We start from the raw sequence: 25,646 nt of genomic DNA on the forward strand, positions 1-25,646 counted from the left end.
TGGTCTTATGTATAGTTTATTACAAACTTAATTAATAGCTTGAAAGCCACAGAATAAGAATGAACAAATTGAATTTCAAAGTTATAAATAATTGACTCTTTTAAGAAAGACATTCATTTTTTTGGCCTTTTCTTTTTGTGTATGATTTTTGGACCTTTGTGTCTGAAATTTTTCTTCTTCCTGATAAGACTTTTCACATCTCTGCCATGAAGCCAGTCATCTCGTTCAGCCTCCCACTGAAGTTGTTTGATACCTTTGAAGAAAAAAGTCAATTTGGTGGAGTAATTGCATTAAATGAAATATTTTTACTGCAAAAAGGCTTTTCAAACACATAGGCCAAACTTTAGTAGAGTGAGAGGTCCTTTTCACCCATTATTCTGAAGACAGCTAGACATAATAGGAGAAAAGGAAAACATTCCATTGGGAGATATAATTAATATGAAGAAAGAACTCAGTAATTTTTAAATGTCAGAAATTAAGATAGCTCATTATGATGGGGCTGATAATAAGTAACATGATTAATAAATCAGAATCAATTCTGGGAGCCCCATTTCAGAAAAGACATTGATAAATTAAAGACCATAGAAAAGTCTGAGAACACTGCTCACATTATCTTGATATCCTACTATAAGTACATCCATGGAAGGAACAGCCCAAAGAAGACTCAGGGGTGGCATGATAATGACCTTTCAATACTTGAAGAGCTATCAGAGAACAGGAGAAAGACTGGCTTTGTTTGGCCTTGGGAGGCAGAATTCAAAACAATGGCTGGAAGCTTTGATAAGAAAGGACTTCTTGAGACTTGGAGCTGTCCAGAAATGTAATGGGCCGAGTATGGCACTGATCTATTCCTCTCACTAGGAGTGTTGAGGCTAAAACTGGATATGGATGTCATTATTGTGCATTGTGTTGGGCCAGATGGTCTCGACAGTCCCTTTTGATATGAGGAAGACATGGCTCATGTTCTGTTCTTTTAGCGGGTATATCTATGAAATTTTGGACAAGTTTTTCCAGTTACATTAATCAAGGTAATCTAGTCATTCTTCAAATAACATTTGAGGATCCCAATCTTAAATGTTACAAACCACTTACTTGCATTATCTCTGTTGGCCATGGCATTCATACCGATGTTATCAAATTTGGAGCCCACATTTTCATCCAGCAACTGGCCAAACTTAAAATAAAAAAGAAGTTTATGAAAATTTTATCTTAAAAAAAAAAAAAAGATAATTAATTTGTTTCTCTTTACCTGTTAGACTTACCTCTTCAGCAGATACAAATAAACTGGAGTCATTGAAGGATCGCTTCTTTTTCTGCCTTGGACCTGTAAAAAGTGTTAAGTATTAAATCCTAGATTAAGTACAAAAAAAAGAAACATCTTGAGATAGGTTAGACTGTAAATCTTACAAGTGAAAAAGAAGTGCCAGATGAGGCTGGATAGAAAAATTTACATCAAAAAGAAACCTTGGCCCTTCCATATTTTGCTCTGCCCTCACACTCCACCTTCCATTCTCACTTGCCCTCTGAAGTCACAGGAGCCACAACCAGTGGTTTGGGGGCTAAAGAATTCTGTTTCCCCCACTTCACAGGTAAAGACAGATGTGCCCATGGGGAGAGAAGGCTAGAGGGAAGCAAGGTGCATGCTGGTGAATGAAAGAAACAAAAGAAGATATTTCTATGTATATGTATCAGTATATGCTATTTATTCTCACTATCCTTTTCAAGTGAGAAAGGAAACAAGCATTTAAGTGTCAAGTACTCTTATTAAACACTTTCTAATAAATACAATTGCATTTGATCCTTGCAACAATGCTGAGAGGTTAAGTGATATTATTATCTCCATCTTACAACTGAGGAAACCAAGGCAGCCAGAGTCTTACTGACTTGCTCATGGTAACACAACTGGTATCTGGACCAGATTTGGGAAAAAAAAAAAAAAAAAAAAAGGGTGAACTTCAACCCAGGTTTTCCTTAGACTTGAGACCAGCTATTTTTCCAATAAGCTAATACTGATAAATAGGAGAATCACAACTGTGACTGATTTAGATATTTAAACTAGGAGCTAAAATTTCAGAAATAAAGGAAAAAAATAAGGTAGAAGAAGATGCCCTTGAAATACATCATTACTGTGAAACTGTTAAATATAGAAAAAGCTCACAGAAGTTTTATAGTCAAGATTTTAAAAATCATTTATAATGGAATTCCAAATGAAAATAATTATATAAGACTACTATACATTATAATATACATTATACTGTCATATATAGCACTGACAATTTGAACACTTTTTAAATGCTCAAGGGTAAGCAAGGAAAAGATCAGGGAAGTTCTAAACCTCCCTAAGATGAACTACAGGTTTGTATGGAAAAGAATGAATGCATTTTCAGTGTCATAAAAGCAGAAGTAAGTCTTAGAGAGAAAGATGCTGTAAAAGCAGAACTTAGGTGTTAAGTAATACAGTAGTCTAATCATGAATGAGAGATTTGGAGATTTTTAAATATGAAGTAGGAATCAAAGTAAAGGAAAGAAAAAGGAAAAATACCATGTTTTTTGGATTTGTATATTACAAGAAGCTTTATTAGAAGAATGGTTACAGTATAGGAGAAAACTATAAAGATACTCAATATGGAAATATTTTCTGAGGAAAAATACATTAGTTCTACAGTTTCAAATCTAAGAGAAAAAAGGTATAAAAGAAATTAAACTCTTCTTACCTTCAAGTGATGTAGCAAAGTCAACATCATCTGCTTTTTTCTTTTTGCCTTTTTTAGTGCTGACCTTGGTGCTGATTTCATCTTCTAGTTCTGTTATTTAAAAAAATACACATAGAACAATTAAAGTCAATCAGTCAACCAGCATTTATTAAGCACTGAGTATGTGCCAGGCACTGTTCTAAGTAGTGGCGATGCAAAGAAAAGCACAAGGATGGTTACTTCTTTCCCTCAAGAAACTCTCTGTAATATCAGAGGGAAGATACAGAAATGACAAGAAAGCCTCCAATATGGTGAATTACAGTCACAAAGCAAAGCGTCACACTCCTTTCATATATACAATGCCCCATTTCATAGAATTCATAATTGGCCAGAACCATACTCCCACGCCCTCAGTTTTCTAATAAGAAAAAAGGCCCAAAGAGAAAAGCTAATAGAATTGGAACTAGAATCCAGGTCTCATTCCAAATGTGGCTAAGTCACCATTACACATGCATAGTAACTGTCTCAGAGAGAATAGAGAAGCTGAATTGAAACATATAGTTTAGAAAAACACTAATTATGAACATAATTAATTTTTTGGCACAATCTCCATTTTCCATGCATGTCAGCACTTTATTGTTCCAAGAATGAAGCGGTGTGGTAGAGAAGCCCCAATGTCCCAAGCCCTTCCTGTCATGTGCCAGGATAATTAGCAATCCCTACACATGTGCCCTCTTTCTGCCAACTTATGAATGGTTCAACTTGTAAAATGCTTTGTTATCTGTAAAATAAGGCTACAGAATATTTTATCTACATCTGGTTGCCTTAGAGGTGGTTTGTTATTAGGAAGTGATTTGTAAGCTGTAAAATCAGTGAAATTAATCAATAAATATTTATCAAACAACTCCTAGGGTCCATGTATTAGGGAAATTAAGAAAAAAGTACAAGTTTCTATCCCTAAGAAGTTAATATTTTAACAAAAGTATCAGAGATCACATGAGTTAATCTTACTTTCTGCTCCTCTCCCCTATATCCATTGTAGAATATAGAAATACCAATTAATAAGAAGGGCATGGAAGAAAGAGAGGAAATAGAAAATGAGCAGAAAAATCATCTTGTGGAACCCAATCCTGAATGCTATTTACTTTACAAAAGATCTCAATTTCTCCTCCAGGAAAAAAAAAATTCACCTACATCAATAGGATTATTATCATTATGTGAAAATTTCTATTAGTATTAATTCTGTCACAGTGCCATGTATAAAAAGAGCAGGCAAAAAGTTGATTTGTAGCTGAACAGTAACTAAAGTGATCAGTTTATAATATGGCTAAGGAAGCTACTTGGGCAAAAGCCCTATAAACTAACTTCAGGGAAAATAAAGCTGAAAGGTTTCCCAAAGTCCCTCAAGTTAAAGTTCTTGTCATCCAAAGATGCCATCTGACCTGGAATGCTTTCATTTTCTTCATCCAGCACATCCATGAATGTTCCTCCATCTTCACCAATTTCCTCAAATTCTTCATCCATACTGCCCAAGGAGATTTCTTCATCATCCAAATCATTGAAGTCATCATCTTCACTACCTTCCAAGTCTGATTCCTCATCCCCTTGTTTTTTTTTAGCTCCTTTGGTTTTTTTTGTTACATTACTAGAAACAAAAGTACTATATGTAAACTTTTTGTTAAATGTGGCAACAATGTTCTATTAATGAGAACAATAAAATAAGTAAATAAAGATTAAAAAGTACTTTACCCAGCAAAATTAAGGTCATCCTTTTCAGCAGCACTAAAGTAATTATCATCTTCAAATGTGTCTGCAAGGAAAAAAAAAAAAAAAAAAAGATCAAATACTTAAGAAAACAAAGAATAAAAAAGATCTCTACACATTTCATTACCTTCTCACTTATAAGTAAATGTAAACACATCCTATGATTTAATTACTTTTATAAGACTTATTAAATATTCACTAAAATTAACAGTGATAATCTGTCCTACAGAATCCTGAAATTTTAGGCAGCCTGAAAAAAGTACCGATTTGCTGCACAACTTTTGTATAATTATATTACCAGATAACTTAATTTTCACTGTCATGCAATAACACTGACAACTAATATAAACATACCACAGAGGGCCAGAAAATCAAAATCTTTTGTGATACTATGTTATGCTGAATTTTTATCATAGTAAAAATTAAACTAGTATAAAAAAAATCTACTTAAAACAAACTCAAATGTTCAAAATATCAACTATCTTAAATGTTATTCTTTTCTTCATATTCTGTAAGTTTCTACTAAAAATTTTTTTTGGTAACTTCTCTTTAAATACACTAAAATGGATCTCTAATTACACATGTTTTTTAATCAATAATTAGATTTTTTTCTAAGACCACTCATCTAGTTCGGAAACATTAATTTAAGAACACTAAAAGCAGTTAATTTGTTTTCTGGTAAATTTGTTTCCCCTATCAGCTTTTTACCTTTCCTACAATAAAAAGATAAATAAGAAAATTTTCATATATTAAACATTGGATATTTTTTTCTAGAACACATATGGTTTAACTGGTATGCTACTTTCCAAAGAACTAATTCTAATAACTGGTGCATTCAAGATTTAATGTCATTCAAGTATTATATTAATTTAGACCATTTTACTTTTTCTTACTTTTTTCTAAAATGCTTCACAATTTTCTTTTTCTTAACATATAATTAAAATCATTATTTTTTATGTTCTAATTTGGTAGGCAATGGGAAAGCATGAACTTTTTGATCAAAATAATGAATAATAAAGATGGATTGGAAAATGGATATGACAACAAGAAAAAAAAAAAAAAAAACAGTTGCCAAGGTTATTATAATGGTGGCTAGAACAGAATGGGTAATGGATCAAACCAAGAGCAATTTGGGGGAGGGATAGGGAATAATTAGAAAGTTGGGAAGATGAAGTTGATGAAATTACATAGTTTTAAATATGTGAAGAGAAATACTCTTGGGGAGTCAGGTAGAGAAATTAAAATACAAGCAGCTCGAAATAGAAGGACTAAGAACACAGAATTGAAAGTCACTCACAGAGAGGCAATCATTGACTCTATGGGAGCAGATAATGCTAAGAGAACAAGAAAGAAAGTGCTCCTTAACATGTAAAGGACAAGAAATAAAGACATGTAAGAAATCACCTTCCACTAAGAAATTCTACCTAAATTATATATTTCATCCAGCCTATCCATAGTTTAGCATTCTGTTGTAATAAGATATACACAAAGGCACAATTTTTGAAATATCCTTTGGAACGTTGCTAGAATTTTAGAATTTTAGGCAATGGAGTACAATGTGAGTGACTTTCTACATTGATGGAGAACCCTAAGCATAAAACCACCCACTAACAAGCTCAAAATACAAGCTGGATAAAGGAGAAGGTGCACTGAAATGCCTTAATCTAACTACATTTCTACTCTCTTTAAATCTCTTCTGGCAATGAAACTTATGAAATATCTTGCATGTTCAGATGACTATAAACAACAATTATGGGACACAGACCAAGGGAAGACAAGTGAGAAAGAATAAGGGCCAGTGGCACAGAATAAGTAAGCATATAACCCAGGTTTTTTTTCCTCAAGTTCTCCTTCATCTTCTGAGGATGAGGTAAGTGCCAGCTGCCCATGAATCATCCCTCACTTTTATCATGTAACTAGCCTCCCTTGTTCAGTTACACACTTTTCTGATGAGCACCTCCACCTCACTTCTGCCTAATTCTCTCCAAGTAATGTGTTGGGTGAAGTCTACTAGTATCCACCATGTGTTTCTTGCTTCCCCTTTGCAAGATCCTCAATCTTGATTATTTGGATTAGCTCCATGATTTGTAGCTGCTCAGCATCACTGGAAGAATACTGGTATGAAAGAGATGTGCTTTTGTCTTGGGAGAAGAGTGAAGGTCATATTTAAAAAAAAAAAAAAAAAAATATCAACCACCTATTGTCCAGCCCACTTTTTTCTGATTTTATTTTGGGTTCACCTGAGTGTTTCTTCTAGAAATATGAACTGACAGACAAGCTCTAGGAGTTGTTTATCCACCTGCATGGCAGATAGTCTAAACACCTTCTCTGTCGACTTCATCTTGGGCCATGATGGGAGGGTACAAGGTCAAATGGGACTAAATTTATAAACAAACAAAAACACTTGCTCACAAAAATAAATGATTACAAACCAAGTATCTTCTCAAATTCTTCATCATCTACATCTTCTACACTTTCATCATCTGAAGATATCTGACGTTTATGTTTCTCTTTGTCAACCTTCTTGTAGTACCTTGAAATAAATTCTACCAGTTACTTACATTATACAATATGGACAGTAGCTATTTCACACTTTTCTGATCAATCTATGATCTTAATGATGACTCCCAATCTTACAAGTCAAATTAAGCAATATGAATTCTTTTTCTACTCATTTTCTCTTGGATGAATTACCAGGTCAGTCACTTCAGTGACTCTCACTGAGCTGTAGTACATTTTAACTAAAAACATCCAGTCACTTGGTTGTTATGATTCTGATCATAACCCTATCAGGATTACAAAAGCTGCTTTTATCAAAACTGCACTGAAATATTAAAACTAGTAATATAGCTAAAACTTTTTAGTTTAAGACACAAATTCCAAAAATCCTCTCAATTCCCTAGAATATTAGTTCCTAGTATTGTCCAGGTAGAACAAAAGATTGTGCTTCAATTTTAACCTACAATGAAGTCAAACATTAGCATTCATCTAGCTATAACAGCTCACATTTATATATCACATTAGGTAATTAAATGGTTCCTCATTATTATCCTGAATAGAGAAGTATAAAGTTATCATTATCTCCATTTTACATATGAGAAAACTGAGACTCAAGAATTTGAATTGTCCAGATATGTCGGAACTGATATTCAAATTGAAGTCTTATGAGCCCGTGATTTGTGGGAGGGTGGGGTTTGTTTTTGTTTTTTTTTTCCCTGTATTATTTATAAAGCATTAGAAACTTTGAGTACAGGTAGGCCTAGTGCATTTGGGAGCTACTAAGTTTTCAAGCAGACTCTAATTTAGTCTCTATGCAATGTATAAAGATAAATATGACCACTCAGGATAATTACTAAGTCACCATAAAGAAAACACTACTAGTACCACCACTACTACTAGAGAAAAGTAGATGAAAGTTGTAAGTCGTAACTAAGAAAGTTGTAAGCTATAATTTAATTTTGCTTTCTAGATAATTCCACTCTAAGGTTCTTGTTTCTGGTAATATAGACCATTTCAGTTATTTAAATCATTTAAATCTGAATTAGATCTTTAGATTGTAACTATTAAACTATTCCTGGAATTAACTAAATAACCCACTACTTCAAAATGCTATTTGTAGAAATCTTTTTGGGTTTACTGTAGAAATCTCCTATTCATCTAAACATTTCATTAATTTGTTTCTCATGCTTCATGCCACTAATGCTTCACAACTGAGTCTATACAACTTGCAACCTAAACTAAAATTATCAAGATTATTATCACAATTAAAAAAGGAAATTAAGAAAGAAAATTATATTACCTGTAGAAAAAAATTTCATCCACTGGTATTTGGCTTTCTTCCTTTGCAAGGAATTCCTTACTGTTCACTAAAAAATAAAAGAAAAATCTTTCATTGAAGGAAAAACATATTATTTCAGCAATAATGTTAAACAAAATCATAACATTATTAAAATTCCTCAGAACATTAACACTTAGCGAATGGAATATTTCACAGATACAAAAAATAATGATTAATGGAAAATCCAGAAGAGCTAAAAGTAAATGACTAAGGGTAAAGAAAGGGTCAACTCTAACATACCCAACTTCCTAAAGAGTCAATAAAGCACCTGAAAACATCTTGACTCTTAAAAATACTTGTTTTTTTGCCTACTACTTAAAGCTATCCTAGTAGATAAGAAACAAGATAATGGCTCTGTCACTATATTCTAAGTTGAAACAAAATCTTTTTGATTAAAAAAAAAAAAAAAAACAACACTAAAATTTGAAGACATTTTCATTATCATACATTATCTTAATGTATGGTACAATCAGAGGGACAACAGGTTCTAATATTAAAATATAGTTAACCACAGTTTTATTCTTAGAACTACCTAAAAGTTATTATTTTAAATATTAAAAAATGAAAAAATAAAGTCATCTTTTCTGAGAAAATCCTCAAACAAAAACATTATCTGAACTAAGAAAAAGTTTAGAGAATATTAATGTAAAGAATGAGAACAATTTTTAAAATGCCATGCTGAAATAAAAATTAAAATTTATGAACTAGTTTATTAAACACTAAGAAATCAGAGGATTAAATCTGACTAGTTACAAAAATCTGAACAAAATTACCCAAGGATGGAGTAAAATAAAAAAATTTAAATTACATTAATATAAAAATGCCTTCTGCCTTTCTTTATGGTAGATCTAGTTATTTAGGTTAGTAATGCAAGATTATAAAATACTACAAAACCTGTCTAGGCAGAAACACAGAAAACCTGGGCAGCAGGCCTGGTTTATACACTCTCTTTTTCTAGAGAATAAGAAGTTTTTGGTTCAGCCACTCTTTTCCAATTATACAGAAAACACCAAGAAAAGCTATATAATCCTTCTGTAACTACTCTCAACAGTTTCAAACTTCTAAGTTTCATACTTACCAGCGAGATTCCGCAAATTGTTCATGAAATGCTTTCTTTTTGGCTGCATCACAACACTGTCTGTGTTCTCTAAAATGGAATGCGTAAGTTAGTAAAACGTTAATGATCACATACCTTCAGCCACAAAGTCTGATAACTAAATCCTTTACCACATAAGGAAGCACTTTACCTTTTCCCTTATGTTGTTTTGGATTTCTATATACAAATCGATCCAAAAATCTCATTAGTGTGAAATCCTGTAATGGATCTCCTGAATATTGAATATAATCCCCCTATAATTAGGAAACAAGCAAAAAGTTTAAAACCTCTTAAGAAATGAATTAAAATGGTAGATTTATGACCACACAAAATTCTAGAAATTCTTAAATAAAGAAAAAATTGATACTGGGTTGAATTAAATATTATTTAATCACCATACCTATGTTTCTCTATCTCCCTTTTCTCCTCCTACTCTATTTCTGACTGAGCAGAATTGACTTAAGTGAAATAACATCACTCAGAAAGAAGGTGAGTCTGAGTCCATACTCTACCACTTATTTGCTATGTGACTCACTGACTCTTAATAAACTTCAGTTTCTTTACAAAGAAAATGGGAACAACTCCTGTTACCTTTCTTTCTCAGTTGCTATTGGGAACAATTAAGATAATCCATGTAGAAACTATAGTAAATAGCAAGTGCTGTATTGCAAGTTACTGTTATTGAAATGGACCATGGGACCTAAGAACCAGGACAATGGAGACAGTGCAAAGCTTCAACCCAAGATAAAGGACCTGTACAACAGGGAGATGAAATTACTTGATTGAATTATAGCAGCAGAAAATCAAAAAAGCTCAAAGGGACATCAGGAATGACCTCTGTAGTTCAATTCCTAACTGACTATCTCTCTTACCCCCCTTTCAACTATATTTATTTGGAGTCACCCAAGGAAGGAAAACTCAACTTAGTCAAGTGGCCCGCTTTCCATTTCTGAAGAGTCTTAATTGTTAACAAGTGTTCCACCCTGAGATGGAGAAGGTAGGATACGATGCAGTCTATTGAGAGCATGGATCCATTCAAGTACAAGGAAGAACGGTTGATATTCAGAGCTAGGGATTCTGACTCTAGATAAAGGGCTCTCCAGTAATGAACTGAACCAGCTACACCCCGTGAAAGAAATCTGGGAGACGACTATGAACCACTACATAGAATTTCCAATCCCTCTATTTTTGTCCACCTGCATTTTTGATTTCCTTCACAGGCTAATTGTACACTATTTCAAAGCGATTCTTTTTGTAACTGTTTGGACATGTATACATATATTGTATTTAACTTATACTTTAACATATTTAACATGTATTGGTCAACCTGCCATCTGGGGGAAGGGGTGGGGGAAAGGAGGGGAAAAGTTGGAACAAAAGGTTTTGTAATTGCCAATGCTGAAAAATTACCCATGCATATATCTTGTAAATAAAAAGCTATTAAAAAAAATAGATAAAGGGCTTTCTCTATTATGTCATACATTGTTTGGCATACATGTTGCATGACACTGTAATAAAAAAAAAAAAATTATCTATAAGCAGATACTAACAGCCAGGCTTAGATTCACAGAACCTACAAATGGAAACATCAGCCCCCATATGTCACAAAGAGGAAAGAGAACCTCTCAGGGATCAGTCAGCAATGGCCCAGGATTTAAACTGTTGGAACACAGAATAATTTGCTCTTTTCATTTAACAAGGTATATGCTGACATCAATCAGTACAAAAAGATTTTCTGTGGATCTATTTGTAATTACCTAGCAGAAAGTTAGACATGTATCCTTTATACACCTTTGTCTTTCCCTTTGTTTCAGACTTACCTGTAAAATAGTTTTTGCAAAAAGGGCCACAGATGGATGAAAATGTTCAGAAAGCTAAAAAAAAAAAAAAAAAAAAAAATTGTAAATTTCAGATATTAGATTGTAAGGCAAAAAAACGATCTGAACTTGCAAAATAGATAAACCAAAGAGTGATAGTCTGCTTTGTAAAATGATTCTTCCATTTATTTTAAAAAAACAAAATAATTCCTTTAAGTGGCCAAATTCCCTCAATATTAAGTGATTTATGAACAACTTTATTTTCTATTCTAAATTCTAGATATTCTATTTTTTTACTTAAACTTCATTTATTTTTTTTTGTTTTTTGTTTATTTAATTCTATTTATTATTTGGCCACTTAAAGAAACCAAAAAACAGGAAAAAGAAAAGGAGGAAATTCAAACAAGGACAAAAAAAAAGGGTAATTTTATTAACTGTTAAATTTAACATACCCTTACAAGCTAATTTAATATAAAATTTAATTTTACAAAAACTATTAACTGGGTGACTGCAAAATATTCTTGATTTCTTTGAGCTAACTTCTGAGTTTACTCAAAGCAAGAAATTTGATCAAATTCATTATTTGATCTTAAAAAAAAAAATCAAATGGTGCCATGCTTTTTTTTTCTGTAAAGGCACCCTTCAAGGATATAGACTGCAATCCTGTTATGTTTACCCATTCTAGGTAGTTCTTGTGTATATTCTCTCCCTAGTTCTCATGGAGGAGAGGAAATAGATGGGATAGATCTTCCTACAGGCCATAAACAGATTGTCCTTTGCCCCCATCATGGAATAAGCGCACCTTTTATTCTAATTCTTCCAACTTCTTGCTTGTTAGGTGTTATAACCTCTCATATACCACATGCCTCTCTGCTGCCGCCCTCTGAATGATACTCTATTTTATGATTTCTTGGAGATTAAAATATTCCATGACTTTCAACCAAACAACACCAGTACAATATAGATAGTTAAAAATATTGGACCTGGAATTAAACCAAGTACAAGAGCACTAAGGGATCAAATTTAATGAGACGAAAGGGAGAAAGACAGTAGAAGTGTGAGGGAACCAATATGGAAAAAATGTGACCAAGTAAACATGCCCTCCCCCCCCCCCTTCCCATCTACATGAAATTTAAAAATAATTTCCCAATATTGAGCACATATTTGATGACCATATCTTTTCATTTATTAGAATTACATATTTAACAGTCACATAACCTTACTAAGAACTTAAAAACTACTTACAAAACAAAACAAGCTGTAACAAATAATTAAAGAAATCCTTTGCAATTACATACAATTTTTCAGTTTCAAAATCACAGAATAAAAACTGAGATTCTCCTTATGGGAAAAGGAGCACCCTAAAATAGTAACCCATTTTGATTAAAGCACAATAATATTAAGTGAAAATCTAAGAATACTGTACCTTTCTGAGTTCCCAAAGACTTGTATTATCTGCTCCACAGAACAAAGGGTTTCGATTCAATGGATCATAGGTATTTAAGTTTTTCCCACCTAAAAGCATACAAAGTTATTACTTCCCAATCACTTCCCACTTCTAAGGCCAGTCCATCAACTGTTATCCTACAGAGCCTGAGACATGTACCAATGGTACAATCATGGACAAAGCACTTAGCCTCTCATTACCCTTAGATAATTCTCGAATGCTGTACATTATAAATAAATTGGTGATTTGAAATGATATTTTTCACACATTAATGAAATACCACATTAGAAAAGAAAAATCCTATCACTCAGATTGAGAGTACCAATCTACCACATAATTTTGCTAATTCAAGGACATGTGCAATCCCTGTAGATTACACCACACTGCCATCTTCTTGAGTTTTTTTTTATTACCAGTCAACTTGTGAGATAGGTAGTACAGTTATTGTGCCTGTTGTACATATTCGGTAACTGAACTTTAGTGAGGTTACATGACTTGTTTATAGTCACATTTGAAGTGATAAATTATAAAACTTGAAGGTCTTCTGACTTTTAATTCAGTAATCACTAAATTACAGTTTCAGAACAACAATAAATCTGAGTTCTAGGCTTGGCTCTGACATTAAAGAGCATAATCAAAGACTATTATTTAGTTTCATCTATAAAATTAGAACAATATCCATACATAAGTGTTGCAAAAACCAACTCTTATGCAAAACAAAGTACTCTGTGATCATAAAGTATTAGATAAATATGTACTATTAGTATTGATTACTCAGGGTTATAGTGTCCATATGCTGTAAAACTCAGTATTTTCTCTTCAATACCACAAAATGACCCCTACACAAAATATTTATAGCTGTTTTTATTTGCAATATTAAAGGAAAAGTAAACAACCAGAAGCCCACTGATGAAAGAAAAGTTAAACAAATCACGGTCTACGATTGTGGAATAGAATGGAATATTGCTATAAACTAAGAAATGCTAGAGATGAATGGAGCCAACAGATCCACACACAATGACTATAAGGATGTAAATGGAAAGAATTAAATAATAAAATCAAAAATGAGTGTTATGAAATCATAAGGATCAAGACTGAGCCCTGAGGAGTGATATGAACATCCACTTCCCTTCTGTACTTGCAGAGATGAGGACTCTGTATGTGGAATATAATGCTAGATTCAGCTGATGTATTATTTTGCTGAACTCTTTTTTTTCCCCTTTTATATTCTCTGTTACAAGAGTTGGGAGAAAAGGGGAAGAGAATAGGAAATGTAAATGATGCAAAAATAAAAGCTATCAATAACAATAATAAAAGAAAAATATGAGACCAGAAACTTTGCTATTTTGTACAGCCCTCATCACTCTAAGTTCCAGGGCCATACATCTCCACCTTAATGTCACATAGGCACCTCAAACTCTGAACATGTTCAATAGATCTCAGTATCTTCTGCCTGAAAGTACTTTATTTCCAATTTCCCTCTGTCAAGGGCATAGTTCTCTTTCATCAACAACTATAACTGACATTTATCAAAGTTATTTAAAAATTGAAAAAGTTTCCCATCCAGTATCACAGCTGAGCAATGTCAGTCACCAGAGTTTGCAACCCTCCCTTGTTCTCTGCTTCTCATACTCCCATCCTACAGTACTGCTGATTTTACCTCCACGACATTTCACATCTAGTTTCCTTCTGGACATTGCTATGGCCATCACCCCAATTTGGTCCTCTTTGTCTAAGTTACTGCAAACTTAGGTGTGTCCCATCTACAATACAGTACTGCTGCCAACACTAGATTCTCAACACACAAATTTTCATCTATCCACTCTTCTGCTCAAGGATCATGAGTAGTTTATTTAAAACAATCTGGCTTCAAGCTTTGTTTCCAAAATGACTTACCGAAATTTCCATTTATTTATTCTGCATAAGTAATCCTCCTTTCCCCCCTTCCTTTCCCCTCCCCCCCACCCCCAGGATCTTTGCAAGGGCTACCCCCCCTTGCCTAAAACCTTCTCTCCTCATGACTTTGTGTTTTGGAATAACTAGCCCTCCTCAAAGCTCAATTCACATGAACCATGAAGGACATCTGGCCCCCATATCATTCCTCATTCCCACTTAATAATTCACTGCAATCTCCCTGAGTAATTAATACTGTATGCTTTATTTAATACTGTCTCCACTAAGAAGAAAAGCAGAGGCTATTTTGTTTCTCAATGTCTAACAGAGCAGGTAATTTAAATGTTTGCTGCACTTAATTCAATATCTTCATTATAAAAACTTACCCTCCAAATTCTTAAGATGAACCCATGAGGCAGAACCTGATTTTTCTGCTTCTACAAGATTTTCAGTTGTGCTCTCATCCTTATCCATTTCTTCATCGGCACTTTTTTCCATTTCTTTATCAGCATCTGTAAATTTTTCAGTATCATCATCTTCATCTAAGTCCAGAAAATTTTCTTCTTCATCAGATTCCTAACATAAGAAAGGTTTTTCAAAATCATTTTCTATTTTAAAGTTTAAAACTTTGTGGGTATTTAATATAAAATCAGTAGCAATCATAAGGTCTAAAACCCTAAAAACAATTGAAGATTTTGAAAAAATATTTCTCATAACTGCTCATTAGTAAATGATAAAGTATAGAATAGCAGATACAGAGCTAATATCCCAGGCAGAAAGATGTGGGCTTGAGTCCCACCTATGATATATATACTAAGTGACAAGCTGCATAAATTCTTAGAAGTCTCAGATAATTCTCTAGGACTATTAAGTTCCAGACTAAGTATTATTCTGAATTGGTGAAGGAATTTTCCTATACCAATGAAATCAGAGACTGATCTAAAAAGAAAAAAATATTACCTGCCACTATCTTGCACAGATAGTACAACTCTTTTAAAATAGGTTTTGTGTAAATAGATAAAACTACAATCTTATTTCCAGATTTTGAATCTGGAATTCGTGACACTCCTGAACTCTTGGAAAACAATCTTTATAATAGAACAAAAAGTCATTTATATTGGACAGATTTCTAAACAAATCCTCTTTGTTTGTTTAGAAAATGGCAAAAGACATTAAAAACAAACATCATCAAATTCCCCCACATATTCAAAGACAAACCTAAATACATTTCAGCCATCAATTTTTTTTTTAAGCTTTTAAACATACCAGATGCTCATGCAGTTGAGTTCGTAATGCTGGTTTTGCTTTAAGGATCTCAGACACAAGGTACAGAGCTCCACAGATGAATGATGGCATCTGTCCACAAGTGACTTGGAGTAGCCTCTTTAAAAATGCCTTCACCCGACGTAAAACTACATCACTTTTCAGAGACTTGTAGACAAGATTAAGAAACATAGACTGCTTGGAACATAATAGCAAACCTGGGTCTAACAGCTTCCTGTAGAATAAAATGTCAATTATGTTTATTTACAAAATATCTTATTTAGCAAAAATTTACTTTAGATACTGTCTAATCCCATATGATTAAAGAATGAAGTTAATGGTTATAAGAACGGATTTCTTGACCTTATGGTGTCCTAGACTAAGGGATCATCAATTTTATAATAGGTGTGGAAGAGAATGAATGACAGAAATATCAAGTTGAATGAAGGCATCAGAAAACAATAGCAACATGAAGTAGTTAACTGGTCTTCAGCCTTGGCAATGTACCACTTAATGAAAACACTGAACACTGGTACAATAGAGCAAAAACTAGTTGTGATGAGACATATACAATCATTTTGAATCCTGAATCTTTTACTCAGAGTACTTCAGTAAAAACTTCCCTATTCTGAAATGCTCTAAGTCTTTGCTACTGTAATCCCTGTACTTCCTCTTGCATTTCATGTTCAGCCATTAACACACCATTCCTTATCCATGGTCAGAGAAATAGGGAAAAAAAAAAGAAACTGATAACACAAAATGACATTTTTCTCGTGATAAGTGTGTCTTATTTCAAACAAGGTAAGTATTTCTAAAGCCCTCAATAATCACAGCTTAATGAATTGAAATACTCTGTCTTCTTATTTCATTGATATTTGTTATTTATAATACATATGACAATGAATTGAAAAGCAGTTAGATTTCAAGCTTCTTGGATTCTTACCATGCCAGTTAGTAGTGTCACAGCTAGAAGAGCTAACTCCTATTTTAAGAACTTTTTTGTAAGATTTTATATTGCAAATAAACAAAATGACAGGGCACAATGGAAAGATACGAGTAGCAGATTAGTCAATTATATGCCACAAGTAAGCTAGTCAATTATTTCATGTTTTGATACATGTGGGCAGCTAGGTGGCACAGTGGATACAGCACTGTTCCCAGGAAGGCTCAAATCTGGCCTCACTTCTTTTATTTATTCTGGAGCAGAATCGTGGCTAATCACCTAACCGTATTTGCCTCAGTTTCCTAGTTCTAAATTTGCTTTATGAGATTCTTCAAATGAGCTGGAAAAATAATGGCAAATGACTCTAATGATAAACCACTTGTGACAAGAAAACCCCAGATGGGCTCACAAAGAGTCAGATATGACAAATCCTAACAAAACCGATACATGTATGGTCTCTCAGTCTACTTTATCAAACCCAAAGCTATAAAAACAGAGTTAAAATTCCTTGGAAGGGTCGACAAAATCCCCTCAGATTGGCTCTTTCTGAATGTCCCATTTTACAGATGAGGAGATGAAGGTCAAACATACGTTCAATGACATGTCAGCCTAATATATGGAAGAGGCAGGATTAAAAAGCTCAGACTCTCGCTGATTACAAATCTGATGCAGAGAGAGCACTCAGCTTCTTCATCTGTAAAAAGAGGATAATGAACTGGATTGTCTCAGTTACATCCTGGCTCTAAACCCTGTGACATCTTACCAAGCTATAAAACAAAGACCATAAGAAAAGCAATTGCTAACTTTGCTTTTTACATGCAATGGACTGTTTTCAAGCACTAAATCAAAAAAAGGTTTTTTATTCTATTAAATGCTAAAGTATAAATATAAAATTCTGGAGATTCTGGAGAACAAAAATTCATGAAATCTATGAATCCTGCTCCTTTTTCAAGGCAAAGTCCTACAAAGAATTATAAAATCTTTTGCCTATGATCCAGGGACTGAATCACTGCAATACATTTACAAATGGTCAACTGAAGGTTACTTACTTGTATAAGGCTGCATAATATCGGTTTGATATTGTCTGATGAGAATCCATTACTTGAAAAAGCAACATTAGGGCTTGAACACTGGTATTAAAATTCACAAGATGTAACACTCTGAATAGTGTATCCAGCTGTTCTTTTACTTTTTCATCACTGATTTCAGCATATGGGTAAGCTCTATTTACTCCAGTTAAAAGGGCACTAAGCATTTTAGACTCAATATCATTTTTCTTGATACAAGTCCGGAAAAAGCAAAAATAAAGAGTTATTAGTTTATTAGCCAAAATACTTTCGTCATGTGAAAGTACTATTTGATTTAAAAAACAAATAGCATAGTATTGGGCTTTGGAGCTAATATTTGATCGATAGATTAGCCTCTCAATTTCACTACACACGACTCCTTTCATGTTCGGATGTTTATGAAGTAAAGTCTCTAACAGATGAGAGGCTTTGGTGGCTATTTTGTTTTGGGGGTCTCCAAGTTTATTTACCAGCTGTACTAGAAAGGCTTTTTCTTCTTCAGGCTTATTAGAAAGAATCTCATGAGCCACTCTAAGTGCTTGAGTTTTAGTCGCAACTAGGGAGTCATGACCTAAAGTTTCTAAAACTTGCACAAACTCAGCTACTAAGTGTTTGAGCTGATGTTCAAAATACCACAATATCAATCTCCTATCCCTTGTATCCCTATTGCCACTTGACAATTTTTCTAGTTTGTTGAAAGGATGCTGGGTAAATGTTCGTAGTTTACGATTATCTGGTAAAAGGTCTGTAATGAGCAGTTCTTTAAAAGTATCTAAAGCCATCAGACTTTGCCCTTTACTACCCTTTTTTTGGATAAGGTTCACAAGGGTCTCCACAAATTGGAGCGTATGGATGGCATCATCCTGAATAAGGAGGATCATGGCAGCCAGTCTGTCACCCAAGGTCCCGGATGATACTATAGCTTTCATCCATGTAGAAGAGGAGCCACCCTTCTGATTACTTGTCTTGTTCTTGAATAAGTCGATTTCATGTTGATACAGTTTCTGAGCCAAAGCTTTGTATTGGGATACAATAACTTTTGACTGAGGTTCTGAGGAATACTCATTGGTATATTCCAGGTCATACCATTTCCCCCCAGTTTTGATCAGCAGTGTTGGTCTAGCATAAAATTCAAAGATGTCTTGTTGTTTATCTTTCTTTATAGCTGGTTTAGTACTACTATCTTCATCAATAGCTTGTGCTTGCTTCTTCAAACTTTTTTTATCCTTATTAGCTGGTGTTTTTTTGTTTTCTGCTGAAGTCTCTTTTTTCTTTTCTATTTTAGACACTTTAGTTTGTTTATCATTGACTTTGTTTCCTACTAGCTCCTTGTCCTCTTCCAAGAGGAAAGTCTTTGAATAGTTGGATACACCCAGACTTTTGATAAATGCTTCTAGTTCACCTTGCTGAAGGTCATCAATCATTTCTTTTTTGCCTCCATCCACAAGTTCTTCATTTTCATCCAAAGTTGCCAGCATAAGATAATCTTGCTGCATTAAAATATAAAAAAGTGTAAAAAAACCAAACATATCATATAGTAAATATTCACTTGAGATCTTTAAAGTATATATTTTTAGTGATTATTAAATTAGCATGTCAAAGTAACTTTAAAAATGATTGGACAAACATCTAAGTTTATTCTGCAGTTGAAGACATCTGATATAATTGATATCTGATATAAAGTCAATCACATTAGATGGTTCTTATCCATATGTTTAAAAACCCCAGTAATTTCACTTGTCTCATTTCTGTATTCATATTATCACATCCCTATATGATCAAAAAATTGTTTGAATTTCCTACTCAAAGGACTGGATTTGAATCTTAGTTCTGTTGCTAAAAAATGAATTGGGAGGATGAATAAAGGAGTGATGGGGAATGACTCTGCGGTGCCTCAGAAGTAGGTGCTTTTATTTTTATTTTACAGTTGAGGAAACTGAGGCAAGTACAGATTTTTTTTAGTGACTTGACCAGATTCACACACCTAATGTCTGAGGTTGAGGTTAAAGTTGAACTCAGGTCTTCCCAACTGCAAGCACAGATATTTAGCCACTATGCCACCTAGAACCCTCTATAAAAGCAAAGCACAAACCTTAAAACACAATAAAAATGTCAATCATTATTATCATTATCCACTATGTTAACATACACAAGTATTTTGCTACTTTGGACTTATGTTTCTTCATGTGTTAAAAATCATGGGATTAGATTAAATGATTTAAGGTTTATACGTTCTGTATAATAGTATTCTATTAATTAATTATTATTATTGTATTAATTAATCTATTGTATTAATTAATATTAATACAAGAATAAGGTATTAACAACAATGTTAAGGTAAGCACTTTTAAGAATTAAATTTATCTTCACAACAATCCTGAGAAGAAGTTGCTACAATTGCCCTCATTTTAGAGCCGCAGAAACTAAGTCAGAAAGTGGCTAAATAGATGTGCATAGTTATTAAGTAGTTTGAATACTATTCTTCCTGAATCAAAATCTTCAAACTACCACACCACATAGTTACCTAAGGTCTTTTCTGGCTGGTTTTCCTCCTACCTGTCTCATCATTTTTTTTTCCCCCCACAATTTCCTTTGTTAAAATTTCAGCCAGGTCATATTTATTATCTACGGGTATTACCCAAAGCTCTAGTATCTTTCTCCTTTTCTACTATTTCACTTGGTGTCCTTCTTAGCTCCCATAGATAGTTATCATCCCTATGCCGATGATTCTCAGATCTATTTATGAAGCCCTATTTTGTTTCCTGACCTCCCAACTTCCATCTCAAAATGGATGGCCTATAGATATCATGTCTTAAACTGAAAATGTCCCAAACTAAACTCATTACTTTTCCCCAAGTACTTCCATCTCCCTAACTTTTCCTTTGCTGTCCAGGGTATGGCTATTCTCCAAGGCACCCAGGGTCACACTGCTCACTCTCTCACCCCAATTTGACCTCTCCAAATTCAAACAAACAGTTGCCAAGTCAGTAAGTATTTATTAAGTGTTTACTGTATGCTCAGAGTTGTAGTTACAAAGAAAAGCGAAAAAGGCAGTCTCTGTCCTTAAGGAATTTACAATCTAATGGATGAGACAATATGCAACAAGCTAAATATAGAATAAATAAGAAAATAAGATACCACTATTAAGAAGTACTGGGAAACTCTGTAGAAGGAGGGATTTGAGCTGTTGCCTCATGCAACTCAGGGAAGCCTTAGATATAGATGAGAAAGAAGAATATTCCAGGCATATTGAAAATTCCTGGAGTCAAGAGACAATGTCTCCTGCTGGGAATAGCAAGGAAGCCTGGAAGAGTCCGCAGGGAGGGTGCAATTGGGGAAGGCTGGGTTATGAGGGGCTTTCAAAGCCAAACAGCTCCTGGGAGCAATATCCTTAAATCCTTAAAATTTAGTACGGAGAAGGGTGATATGTTTCCAGGAAAATAACTTTTGCTGGCTAAATGGGAAGAGACCTGAGATTTCAAGGCCACTGCAATAGATCAGGCACACAGTGGGCTCTTAATGTTTTTTGGCCTGACTGTTGATTATACAGTGGCCCGAAGCAGCACATCGCGATTCTTGCCTCCTCTCCTCTTCCCCTCCCCCCGCCCCCGTCTCCTCCCCCCACCCGTGCAGGCCACCCACGCGGCATCGGGAGGGAGGGACCTAGGGTCCCCCAAGTGGACTAGACCGGCGGTGTGGTTCCGCGGGGCCGGGGCCCCCAAACACAAACAGAATCCCGAAAGTCTTTTTGCCGGTTTATCTGGAAGCGGGAATAGCGGGAAAGTGGAAAGGACCCGACCTTCGTGCCCGCCCCCTCACTGCCCGGGGCCCCAGCCTCGGTCACCCGTCCCGCGTGGGGCCGGGCCTTCTTACCTTGGTGCCTCCGAGCCGCAGCACCTCCTCCAGGGTGAAGTCTTCCTCCTCTCCTTCTTCCCCATCGTCTTCCTCATCGTCCTCAACGGCCGCCGCCGCCGCCTCCGCCTTCCCGGGCCCCCAGGGCCTCTTGGGGTGAAACTCCACGCGGGGCTTCTGAGGAGCCATCACACGAGTCCGCCGGGACGCGCTCCTCTTTGCGTCACCTTCGCCTCTCCGCGATGACGCTAACCCCACTTCCGGCGCGCAGGACCGAGGGGGCGGCCAGAGCGTCTGGGGAGCGGAAGGGGAAGAAGCGTGGCGGAGCCACGCCTGCGGCTCCGGCTCCTGTTCCGGCGGCGCGTGCGGCGACTCCGGGCTCGGCATGAGCGTCCTCTTGAGGGCCCGCGCGAGGCCGCGGCCTCTAGCCCTGTGCGCGGGTAAGAGAAGGCCCCGCCCCTAGCTACGATCGCCTCGGTAACGGGGGAGGGAGAGGGGCTGGGCTGTTCCGGAGCCCGGAGGCCGCGGCGGAGCTTGCTAGAGCTCACCCAAGGCAGCCCCCGAGCCCGGGAATGCGCTTTGGGAAAAAGTACCTCATGATCGGCTTACTGTTATCTCAGCTTTCTAAGCATCTTCCGGAGAAGGGGAGCCCGCCGGGGAGGGGCGGGACGGGTTCGAGTGGGGAAAAAAGCGCCGGGGGATCCTGGCCAGCGCCCCGGAGAGGCATTCCCCTGCCGTCGGCCCCAGTGTCCTCATTTGTAAAATGGGAATGACCGTAGTACCGACTTATCACGGTAACCGTGAGGATAACATTGAGAGAATATTTCCTCCCCTGGTCTTCCTTGATTAGTGGAAGGCTCAGAACACCAGCTGCTTTGCTTGATTCCACTACATCCTCATTTTCCTCACTTCCCCTCCCCCCCTTTCTGCTTTCCCTTTAGCGTGTAAGCTTCTTGAGGGCAGCTCTGTCTTTTTCTTATTTGCAGCTTAGCACAGAGCCTGGCATAATTAACATTTAGATAGCCATTACTCTTTGCGTATAGTAATGTGTATTTTGTAAGTCACATGTCATAGTTAATCATGTAATGTGTATTTGTGAGGCCCTTTATATGCAAACTATAATAATATAGAATAATAATTTACCAGATGGTATTGTATATTTCAAAGTCACTTTGCAAACCACAGCTTCAGGTGACACAGTTTTTCATATAGTAACATTTATAAGGCCCTTTATATGCAAACTATAATAATAATAATAATATAGAATAATAATTTACCAGATGGTATTGTTTATTTCAAAGTCACTTTGCAAACCATAGCTTCGGGTGACACAGTTTTTCATATAGTAACATTTGGAAGGCACTTTACATGCAAACTATAATAATAATATAGAATAATAATTTACCACATGGTATTGTATATTTCAAAGTCACTTTGCAAACCATAGCTTCGGGTGACACAGTTTTTCATATAGTAACATTTGTAAGGCACTTTACATGCAAACTATAATAATAATATAGAATAATAATTTACCACATGGTATTGTATATTTCAAAGTCACTTTGCAAACCATAACTTCGGGTGACACAGTTTTTCATATAGTAACATTTGTAAGGCACTTTACATGCAAACTATAATAATAATATAGAATAATAATTTACCACATGGTATTGTATATTTCAAAGTCACTTTGCAAACCACAGCTTTGGGTGACACATTTTCATATAGTAACATTTGTAAGGCACTTTACATGCAAACTATAATAATAATATAGAATAATAATTTACCACATGGTATTGTATATTTCAAAGTCACTTTGCAAACCATAGCTTCGGGTGACACAGTTTTTCATATAGTAACATTTGTAAGGCACTTTACAAACCATAGTAATAAGTGTAGTGGTGTATGACTCATCAGATAGTATTGTAGATTTCGTGCAGCCCTTTGCAAAGCTTAATGTGCTCTTGTTCAGTCGTTTTCAAGTTGTGAATAGGCTTGCTAAGGTGCGACATGATGAATTTGTCCAATTAATCTGGGGAGCTGTTCAGAACTATTTACAAAGTCACTAAAGGTCTCACTGTGCAGTACTTCTTTAGGCATATCCCCCAGAGAGGTCATAGGCAGAAGGAAAGAATTGCCAAGTGCAAAGATATTTATAGCAACATTTTTCGGTTATAGAAAAGAACTGGAAACAAAGTGGGTCTCTGTTAATAGCAGAACAGATTGTAAAATGTGAATGCAATGGAAAATTACTGCACTAAAGATGTTATCATTGAATAAGGGAAATGGAAAGACTTCAGAGATCAAAGATCATAATAAGATTTACAGTTGAAAAGGACATTACTGACCACTGAGACCAATCTCATTTTAGGAGCCTAAAAAGGGAAAATATCTTCCTTAGATCATAATTGAAAAAAACCAGTCTTTTGCCTCCACATCCAGCATTTTTGTGCCTTTTCCCCAACCCTGTAAATAAGTTATCTTCCTTAATTTGATGGTGTATAAAGCAGATCACTCCCTTTTTAGATAGATTTAGCTGTTAAGTAATTATTTTGTTGTTTGTTCAGTCATTTTACAATTGTGTCCAACTCTTCTATATCCCTTTTGGGGTTTTTGTTGCAAAGATACTGGAGTGGTTTATCATTTCCTTCTCCGGCTCCTCCGATAGAGAAGCAAACTGGCAAGCAGGGTTGAGTGACTTGCCAGGATTGCAAAGCTAGTAAATATCCAAAAGCCGAATTTGAGCTTAGGAAGATGAATCTTCTGAGTCAAGGCCAGGTTCTCTATCCACCACACCACCTCGCTGTCCTAGGTAATTATTTTAGATAGACTATAAACTAGCTATGTTAAGCTAAAATTGTCTTCCTTGTAGCTTATAAATGACAGCACCTCAGGGACATAATTAAAAATCATAGCCTCCTTTTTCCCCATCTCCCTCAAATGTTCTATTTTACAGGCTGTACATTCACTGTTCCTGTAGTTCCTCCCATGACTTTGTCTCCTGTCTTCTCACCATTATAGTTCCATCCTCTGAACAACCCCATATTCCAGTATCCCCTGAACACAGTACTTAAATTTTATGGCAACAGTATGGTGGCCCTGACTTCAATGCTTTAGAAGTCATCACTGTCTACTTCCCTCCACTGTTACACATCGCTATTCCTCCAAGACTTAATAGATGATATAAACTAGAAATCTCTAAAGTTCTTAGTTATGATGAACCTCTGGAAATATATCAAAGCTGACAATAGTTCATTAAAAATCCCCTAATAAGAAAGGTAGGAAATGTTGTGATTCTTACAAGGTACTAAGACAGTGGAATTGATAGAGGCAATAATTATTTAATTTAGCATGGTTCAGTACGATTAATCTGATCCTACAAAGAGATGTTATGGGCCAGAAGTTGAAACAAGGTACTAAGTGGAATTGAGGAGACAATGGTTAAATCTAATTTAGCATTTATTTAATCCTACAACAAATAATGGTTTCCTAGTGATGTAATGATTGGAGTGTACTCAGTGCCCAGCATATAAGCAAGAAGCTCTCAGGGCCAGACACAGAAGCCCCCAAGCCCACTCTCAGAGGCAGAGTCAGATTCATTCCATATTATACCTTTGTGCTGGCTGGAGACATTTGGAAGAAGAGAGGCTGAAGCTGGCAGAGGCAAAGGACTAGCAGCAAGAGTTCTGGGAACCAAGGAGAGAGATAGGCCTCTAAGAAAACTAACTGGGCCTGAGGAAGGAGACAATATTTAAAAGGAAAAAATAAAGGATCTGGACTTTAACTCCTGGCTGAATTTGAGGTGATTATTACTCACTCTGAACTGAAACTAAGGCTGCCTCTAGAAGCCCCCCAAGAAACCTGCTCCCAGACAACATTACATTTTAGAGAAGAACATTACAGTAAAGTTCAAGTGGTATAATGTACATAAGATGCTTTATATAAATAGCAGCTAATCATAGGCCTTTTTTGA

At 35.5% G+C, this 25,646-nt stretch overlaps 2 protein-coding genes across 2 annotated transcripts in view; one reads left to right on the plus strand and one right to left on the minus strand.

Annotated features, from left to right (window-relative positions):
* Positions 1-22,072, minus strand: CEBPZ (CCAAT enhancer binding protein zeta). Its single transcript, XM_012540272.2, has 16 exons — positions 21,695-22,072; positions 17,804-19,311; positions 15,815-16,046; positions 14,935-15,124; positions 12,635-12,723; positions 11,212-11,265; positions 9,543-9,645; positions 9,374-9,442; positions 8,257-8,323; positions 6,890-6,990; positions 4,443-4,503; positions 4,136-4,338; positions 2,715-2,804; positions 1,263-1,324; positions 1,093-1,174; positions 1-253 (listed from the first exon to the last, which is right to left on the minus strand). The coding sequence occupies exons 1-16, from the start codon at positions 22,058-22,060 to the stop codon at positions 114-116; spliced, it is 3,417 nt and encodes a 1,138-aa protein (XP_012395726.2). The 5' UTR covers positions 22,061-22,072; the 3' UTR covers positions 1-113.
* The window catches only part of NDUFAF7 (NADH:ubiquinone oxidoreductase complex assembly factor 7), a 22,183-nt gene continuing 18,494 nt past the window's right edge, over positions 21,958-25,646 (plus strand). The window contains exon 1 of the mRNA XM_003758355.4: positions 21,958-22,113. Coding sequence (XP_003758403.1) covers positions 22,059-22,113 — 55 coding nt within the window. The 5' untranslated portion in view covers positions 21,958-22,058. The remainder of the gene's footprint in view (positions 22,114-25,646) is intronic.

This window comes from Sarcophilus harrisii, chromosome 2 (assembly GCF_902635505.1).
Source record: "Sarcophilus harrisii chromosome 2, mSarHar1.11, whole genome shotgun sequence".
NCBI lineage: Eukaryota > Metazoa > Chordata > Mammalia > Dasyuromorphia > Dasyuridae > Sarcophilus > Sarcophilus harrisii.

What these genes read in the sequence shown, in the direction of transcription:
- CEBPZ (XM_012540272.2), bottom strand. Translation starts at nt 22,060, where the DNA reads ATGCCGAGCCCGGAGTCGCCGCACGCGCCGCCGGAACAGGAGCCGGAG. An exon ending in GTCTTTGGGAACTCAGAAAG is followed by an intron (nt 11,266 to 12,634) that starts GTACAGTATTCT and finishes TTTTTTTTTTAG; the next exon opens with CTTTCTGAACATTTTCATCC. An exon ending in AGAATTTGAGAAGATACTTG is followed by an intron (nt 4,504 to 6,889) that starts GTTTGTAATCAT and finishes TTTTCCTTGCAG; the next exon opens with ACACATTTGAAGATGATAAT.